This window comes from Telmatherina bonti, assembly GCF_933228915.1.
Source record: "Telmatherina bonti genome assembly, chromosome: 18".
Lineage (NCBI taxonomy): Eukaryota > Metazoa > Chordata > Actinopteri > Atheriniformes > Telmatherinidae > Telmatherina > Telmatherina bonti.
In genome coordinates, this window is record NC_136616.1 from 15,062,485 (window position 1) to 15,071,187 (window position 8,703).

The 8,703-nt window shown below is 40.9% G+C and overlaps 1 protein-coding gene across 1 annotated transcript; it reads right to left on the minus strand.

Annotated features, from left to right (window-relative positions):
• Positions 1-393: 393 nt before the first annotated feature.
• On the minus strand, positions 394-3,958 carry LOC306769183 (E3 ubiquitin-protein ligase TRIM21-like; the record flags this gene model as incomplete). Its single annotated transcript, XM_079257749.1, has 6 exons — positions 394-995; positions 1,087-1,113; positions 1,195-1,342; positions 1,441-1,674; positions 3,191-3,286; positions 3,407-3,958. The coding sequence occupies 6 exons, from the start codon at positions 3,956-3,958 to the stop codon at positions 394-396; spliced, it is 1,659 nt and encodes a 552-aa protein (XP_079113875.1).
• Positions 3,959-8,703: the final 4,745 nt, after the last annotated feature.

Consider the following 8,703-nt stretch of genomic DNA (forward strand, 5'->3'; position numbering starts at 1 on the left):
GTGATGCATTTTGTTCCAACTCTGGTTGTTTTAAAGGGCTTTATAAATACAGTGGAGTTGAGTTTTCAACATTAGAATTTTTGTTTTTGGAAAAATCAGGCTGAAGTGCACTTGGATAGCCTTTTTCCAGTCATACCGCCACCCAAAATACTTTACTCTATGTGTCACCAATTCACACACACACACACATATCATTAAAGGCACATTGGGCAATGCATGGTTCAAAGCCTTTTCCATGGACCCTTAGGCAAGCACTCAGGTGAAGTCTTTCAACTCTCTGCTCTTCTGTGGTCGTTTTTCAACACATCAGAGCTGGTGTTCATTTCTGTAGATTCTTCAAAGGCAGAACAGTTTGCCTCCCCTTCCTGAGAAACATAATAAATTGATGGCATGCTAAAATTCGAGGATGGAAATGGAGCACAAACGCCTCCACTCTATCTCCAGTTCCCTGTCAAAACTTTTCCCAGCAGAAATAACCAAAGGCTCAGAGTTTTTCTCATCTTGTCTCAAATGTGGACTAAAATACGGATAAAGCTCGTCTTTAAATAAACAGTTGTTGAATGAGTAGATGTGAGATTGAGCCGTCACATCGTAGAAGGAGACGAGACCTTTCTCGTAGTCCACCAACACCCCCACTTTGGTACATTTCTCTTTCAGGGTAAGACGAACTGGCGGTGCTGTCATGGCTGCGTAGTTCTCCTCTTCATAGTGGACCAGAACCCAGTAACCACTATCAGGGCTCAGCGTGAGTTTCCCCTTGCGGTCAGCACCGCCTCTTGCCACACCTAGATCCCACCCCGTTTTCTTGTTGACCTCGACTTCCCAGTATGACTTTCCAGTGGTGAAGCTGTTGACCCCCAGGACGCTGCCAAAATGATCAAACCTCTCAGGATCATCATCCACTTGCTGGTCCTCTCCGCCATCTTTCACTTCTTTCCCATCATCGGAAACAACAAGGCGCTGGTGTGCGGTGGTCCGATCCAGCTTTACATCCACTGTTAAATCCAAAAGGAAACTAAATTATGAGTTCAAACTTAGCTTTTTTTTTAATATTCATGTAATATAAAAGTGAAATATGTTGCCTACCTTTAAACTTTATGAGTCTCTCGAGTTCTGTGAAGAGAAGAAGAGTTCATGATCAATGAAGGCATCATTATAGTCTCTAAGTGTTCCTGCTACGGACTGAACTCTTACCAATGGTGGCCAGTTTCTCCAGTTCCTGTTGAATAGTTTCCATCATTGTCATTGTGGTCTTCTTCATGGTGTCAAAAGACAGAGTTGTGTCAAGCGCCACCTCTGTCCAGTCCTTCAAGTCATCCTGAACTGTAAGAGATGGGTACCGCTGAAAAAGGACGAAAGGACTGGTTAACAATTCCGAACGAAATGAAAAAAATCTTGAAAAGACGAAGAACTTCCAAGATGCTACAAGTTTCTTCTCACTTGTAAGAAAAGGATGTGATCCTCCAGCCCAGAAATGTCATCCATTTCAGAGATCGTCCTCTCGAGATGGCCGATTTCCATTTCCAGTTCATCTTTGAGGTTTTTTGCTTCTTTTTCCAGCAACTGTCTCTTGTCCGCCAGCGGTTGAAGTACTTTCTCCTGGGCAGTCTCCAAAATGGCGAGCACGGCTCTGAAAACAGCCTCGATATCCCACCACTCGTTTTCCAGGTGGTCCTGAAAATGAAAAATTACTGTAAAATCTGCTTGACAAGTCGAGTTTGGGCATTGCTAACATGTCCATATAGTATTTCTTCTAGGCTCAAAGACCTATCTTTGCTGAAATTAACTATCAACATAATGATTCAGTTTTCCCCCTTAGGTGTATCAGAAGTTGTGTTTCCATTACCACTAGAATTGCGTAAAATCTAAATATTGCAAAATAAAACTAAAAACACTAATGGAAACATCTACATTTTCTCTCAAATATAAAAAAGGTTTTCCTGCCAGGAAAACAGGAAGTTTTGATGTAGAATTATATCGCAAAATTGTAAAGGAAACACTTTTTTTTTGCATTTATGGCTCCCTGAGCTTGACTTACAAGGTCATGTGACCAGTTCATTTCTAGTAAAGATGGCACAGTGTTGCCCAAACAACAGCAAATTTCAGAGTTTTATAATGAGTTCGAAAAGGAAATGAAGGAGAAGGGCTTTGAGAAGCCGCAGCAAATTCTCCGCACGGAGTAGAAAAACCGTGAATTACGGTAGGTGGCTACTTTGCTTAAGAAGAAATTCTCATAAAATCTTGTCAGCTGGATGAGTGATAGGGTCTTGGCTGCACACTAGAGAATGAGGCGGGGCGGGATATTGGACGGGGCTGGATGTCTAACCCTGCCCCCTCAACATTTTGATTGGATTAACCCTAACCCTGATACTAGCCCTAACCCTAACCCCACGCCCATTTGACATCCAACTCCGCCCAATATCCAGCCCCGCCCCATTCTCCAGGCTGAAGCTGGGGGTTATTGGATATAAATATCACTTTTAATACGTGACAAAACTGTAACATAAACACAACTAGAAGAAACAGCCTAAGAAAATGTTTGTGATATATAAGGTCAATCTGGTTGAAGTTTTTCTGGTCATACGTGGAAAATAAGTGTCATAAATCCTCAACGTGACAGTTGCAATCTCAACTCGTTCAGAATAAATGGTGAAAATGGATTGGGACATTGCAAAATAAAGGTATTAAAACTGTAGAATGGTTCTGCTTGTAGTCTGAGCTGAATGGTTTCATGCAGCAGGAGCGAAGAAGGTGATCTGATCAAGATATGAGCTTGGTTACAAACACAAACGACTGAACAGATAATGTGATTCACTTCTTTCTTTTATAAATGATGGATTTATAAATGGACTTTTATATTCACTGGAATAATAGCTTTTCAGTCTTGAGCAGAGAAAAAAAAAGTATTTGTAGATTCATTCATTCATTATCCTAACTGCTAAGTCCAATGAAGGGTCGCAGGGGAGCTGGAGCCTATCCCAGCAGGGTACACCCTGGATAGCTCGCCAGTCCATCGCAGGTATTTGTAGATTCATGCATTTGAATTTGTTTTGTGTGTTTGTGTACTGTGATAAGACACACACCATATCAAAGGTGGTCAAGCAGCTGTGTTTCAGGTTCACTGAGTTTTCATAGAGATGTTTAATTTGTTGACAACCGAATGTGAATGTTTGATTCCCCTGCTGATTACCTTGCAAGTCTTTAGAGCAACATTGATCTCATCCAGTTTTGTTTGCCTCTTCTTAATTTCCCGCAGTAACTCTGTCTTGGAGTTTTCAAGCTGTGACTGCAGAAGACAAAGAATACGTCCATTTCCAAAACTTAAACAGGCTCAATGTATTCACAGCGATGCAATACAGGAACCATTTCATGCAGGTTTTTTCACAGCCGAATGAACTTAACATACCTTCTTTTTCTGCCATTCGTACTCAGCCGAGACAACTTCCTCCTGACCTTCTTGCACGCATCGGATGCAGATGCACTCCTGCTGCTTCCTGCTGTACAGCTCAAACGTAAGTCCATGTGTCAGACAGGCCCTTGAGTCCAAGTTCTCCACAGGCTCCACCAACTTGTGGCCCTTCAGCCTTTCAGCTGAATAATGATTCTGCAGGTGAATTGAACAGTATGAGGCCAGACACACAAGGCAGGACTTCTCAGCCTTCTGTTTGGATGTCACGCAGACATCACAAGCCACTTCGCCAGGCTTGCCCACAAATTCTGCAGCTTTCAGCTGCTGAGTTAAATCCCTGAGCACAATATTCACATCAGGGGTTTTGTTGACGTGGCTTTTGCAAATGGGACACGTGCTGGACACACAGCGAAGATGGCGATCCAGACATGACTCGCAGAAGGAGTGACCACAAGCTGTGGTGACAGGCTGAGTGAATGCATCCATACAAATGGCGCAGGTCACATGCTTCTCCAATGAGCAGGGCTTGCTGGGTGAGCTGGAGGCCATGACTGCTGAAACAAAAAGATCAGTGTATCAGAAAATAGAAGAGTCAAACTTCACTTTCAGTGTTTACAGCATGTCATACAAAGGCATTTTTATTCAGTTACGTTTAAAATAGTTATTCAGTTTGCAGATTATTTGAGATTAGTTTAATTAAATTGTACAGATCAGTGGACAACTGTTCATTAGATCTGTTTAACTGCTCATAGTTGCATTTACATAGATTTGGCCTGTCTGGGTTTAGGACATAGATTGTATATAAAAAGATTGACGGAGCCCCATAGGTTTCGGAAGAGCTGAATTGAAGCTCGATGGGCGGTTCCTGCCATCGCCATCTTGGCAGGGGCATGCGTGTCATCTCGCCCAGAAAATACATATATGGGCAAAGAGGCGGAGTTTAGAGGGGAGCTGTGAGCGTCACGGTGGATCCGAAGAAGCGAGCTAACCCGGAAATAACAGGAGCTAACCAGCTATTGGAGGTAAAAACCGCAGTTGTTCTACGTTCTTCTTACTTAAAGCAGGAGATCAGGTATCTGTCAATCAAAAGGACACGCCCCTAAATATGCTGCATTTTGAGATTAAATTACTTTTAAACGGGCATGTTAGAAAAAAATTCACTCCCCCCACAGTTGTTATGAAGGTAAACCTGACCTATTAAACCAAAAATGGATTTTTTAACCAGGCTGTAAACGTGTTTATTTCTGCTGTGAAGTTGGCCTTTTCAACATGGGAGTCTATGGGGATTTGCTCTGATTTGTCCGTTTTGTGTGTCCTGGGTCTCCTCCCACAGGAACGTGCCTACAACACCTCACCAGGGAGGCGTCCATGAGGCATCCTGACCAGATGCCCGAGCCACCTCAACTGGTTCCTTTCGATGCGAAGGAGCAGCGGCTCTACTCTGATCTCCTCCCGGATGACCGAGCTCCTCACCCTATCTCTAAGGGAGAGCCCGGCCACCCTGCGGAGGAAACTCATTTCAGCCGCCTGTATACAAGATCTCGTTCTTTTGGTCACGACCCACAGCTCATGACCATAGGTGAGGGTAGGAACGTACATCGACTGGTAAATGGAGAGCTTCGCCTTCTGACTCAGCTCTTTCTTCACCACGACAGACCGGTGCAGAATCCCCATTACTGCAGACGCCGCACCGATCCGTCTTTCGATCTCACGCTCCATCCTTCCCTCACTCGTGAACAAGACTCTGAGGTATTTAAACTCCTCCACTTGAGTGAACCTTATTTATGTAAATACATGATAAATGATCTTCTTGGCAGCTGTGGTTTGTTACTGCACTCCAGAAGGGAGACCATTATCTAATAACTGCAAAATTAGCTTCAGAGGGACCTTTATAAATATATTTTTCTGATCAAATTAAGCTAACAAAGGGAGTTTTATGCATGAGTTTATAAAGTCTGTTCTGTTGTATATCAAGCTATTATTATGAGTTAATTTGAAGGTGCATTTTGGTGGTTTATTAAGAAGACAACACCTTTGTTAACATCCTTGAAAGACAGTTTCTGCTGAAGGCGGCCAGGCTGGGTTGTCTTGCCATGGTCAACATCTGGACCCTGGTATTATGAAGTTATTCTGTGCAGTCTTGCATATTTTCAGTAGATGCATACCTTTTTTTTTCTTTCTTTATTTTTTAATAAAAGGTCACATGACCTTGTAAGTAGGTAAAGTAGTTTTAACATTTATGTTGAAGAACTGTTCTTCCGTTCGCTTACGGCTCTCATTTAGTTCACATCTGGATGTAGACTGTGCACAGTTTGTTGTCTTCTGTATTTCAGCTGAGGGGAACTCCTAGCGAGATTTATTCCACTTATATATTTATTTAAATACTGCAAATAAAAATGAAAACACAAAAATGCTATGAATAGCCTTTACTTTTTCTAGATTCCAGGGTCAGTTTCACACAAACTCCTTCTGATGGTGGATTCAAAAAGAAAAGATGATTTGTGAAAACTTTCTTATTATCAAATAAAATACAACAACTTTGAGCTTCGCTGTGGTTTGTAAAGTTGAACATTGTGTTACAAAAGCTATTCCTGTGCTTTAATGGATGGTGCAAAGTTTGTCTCCAGTTTCTTGGGATTTTCTTACATTTCCAACACTCCTCTGTTAAACAGCGAAACATTTTAACCACAGACGCTTGTTTCTTGTCTGAATCAGTTCTGTTGTTTATCTGATGATAAATTAACCTTTGAAACTGACATGATTTAGTGTCATTGCAGGCTAAAAATCATTTTCACATTTCTGCAAGTGCCTAAAATATTTCCTGGTGCTAAAACTAAAAAAAAAAAAAAAATCATGTTAATGTTAAAACGGCTAAACATGTTCACATTGTTACCCAGATGTTTGCTGAGTTTATTCCAAAAAGAAAGCTTTTTTCCCTGAAACAATAACAATGAAAGGAACTTACCGACGTGTGACTGTCTTTAATCTGTCAATAGTTTGTGATCTGCCGAGTCAGCGAAGTGACTGGAAGAGGAAAAAATGTAAAACATGGCTTATTATCCTGAATATGAGGAGCGTTGCCACTTTCTAGTTCATCTAATAAGTTTCTATTGTCAAACAGAGAAAACAAAACGCTTTAAGTTAAATCTAGAAATGCACGTTTTTTTATGAAGCTACTCAGATTTTGGGTTTTCTGAGTCTCCTTTTCGACTAGGAGTGTGTTTGTTTTGCGAGCGCAGTCATTTCAGCTAAATCACCAGACTCAATTCCTCTGAGGTTATAAGGCTGAATAAATAAAGCCTGGGTGGGTGTGACAGTAAGATAACAAGACCAGAGAGCCACGAAAGCACTGAGGTTCATGAAAACAAAATTATTTCCGATCAGATGGATAAAACTTTCTCACAAGGCTTGCAATGATCACACATTTAAATCTGATAACATTGGTAGCTGGTAAATAGTTCCCAGCAGCTGAGTGTTGATTAGTAAGGAGTCTGAGAACTATAATATGTCATCAATCTATTCCAAAAACGCTGAAGGTAAAAGAATCAAAAGATCCTACATAGTCTGTCATTTTACCTTCTGGTTGCTGAGATGCTCCTCTTATGACAGGCTTCAGTTTCCTTCTTGTCTTTACTCCCACCTAGTGTGTGTGCCCTCCTCTTGGACTTCCTCCCTGTGTTAAGTTTCATTTCTGTTCAAAAGTCCAACCAGGCACCTCCTATAATTCAGAGGGAGGCTTGCACACAAATGAGCAAGCAAATGATGTGTTTGCTTGCTGCAGGGCATTGAACGTTGAGCAGATCAAATACTCAGCTTGCAAACAGGTTCTGACAGAGCAAAACAAGGTTTTATAAGTTCAGGTTGCTGAACGGGAAAAATGTTTAGTTGTGTAAGAGTAGAAGCGATCTGTAACGTTCTTTTTTCCATTTCTGATCCCAAAACAAAAAATTATTGAGAACAAAACAAGTCAAAACACAGAAAAGTTGCTTCAAAGAATTTTTCCTACTTTATTGTTTTTAATGTAAACCTGCAGTGTTTCACCTTTATTCATTCATCCACAAAGATAAAACACAAAACTGGAATGTCATGTCACAACATCAACCATTTAGACATAAATGACAGTCATACAAGTTTAGTTTTTCGTACTTCCTGGAAATTATAATTAAACACAAAAGAAAATAAATACTGAAATAATTCTGTCACTTAGAATGAGTGAAATTAATGCTAATATTTTAATATGTTAAAAGTAACAGAATGACTTAAAGGTTACGTTAAATTGGTTCAATATGCTGGAAAGCAAATGGCCCATCTCTGTTTGGTATTAAACATTGATTTTTACAGGTATGAGGTGGATTTTATTTCTTTTTATACAATAAATAGTTTCAAATAAACTGTTTGCAAACTATGTGCCATCTCAAGGAGAATGTGGGAGATATTCCTCCAGATGCTTCCTCATCACCAGTCACTTGCCTACAATGTGAAACTGTTTCTGTCAATACAAACACACAAACTGATATCTTTAAAGCTCCGCTGTGCAGGAAATACAGGAAATATTGGGCACACTGGAAACTGAAACTAACAAGTCATACCACAAAACCACGTTGGCCTCAAAAACTACGAAAATCCTAATACTGAGGGCCTGACTCTCAGTATACAGCAATATTTACTTTCACATCATTTCACAGCAATAAAAACATGATTTTACAACTGGAATGCATTTCTGCAAATATCCGCTGGAACTTTTGCCACTTTGTAGAACTAAAGATAGAAAAGTTGCTTCAGATGATTCGTCGTCATGTTGTTGTCATGAGGCAGAATGTAGGAATCTCTGCGGAGACAAGAGTTTAATGATGAGTTCATTTGTTTCACTTGATTGTTTTTTATGGACTTTCTATCAGGATACAAACCTGTAAGAAATGCAGGCTGTCTTCAGTCTGCGAGAGCAGCTCCAGCTCAGCGTTCCTCCTCTGCAGCTCGGTGATTTCCTCTTCCAGCTGTCTGATGAGCTCTTTGTTTGGCACCCAAGTGACTTTGGGATTTTCTCCTCGGTGGTCCACACATTGCTTGACCTTCTCCACCTCAATCAGTCTGTCTGTGATGTCCCGCTGAAGCTGCATCCGTGTGCGTTTTAGTTTAACCTGTGGAGAAACAGCATTATCATTTGAGAGGAAGCGAGTGCAATAAAACCCTGAAATGTGTTTGCAACCATAGACTGTATATAAAAAAATGGACGGAGCCTCCATGACGTCCCCCATAGGTTTCTGAAGAGCTAAACTGAAGCTCAGTGGGCGGTT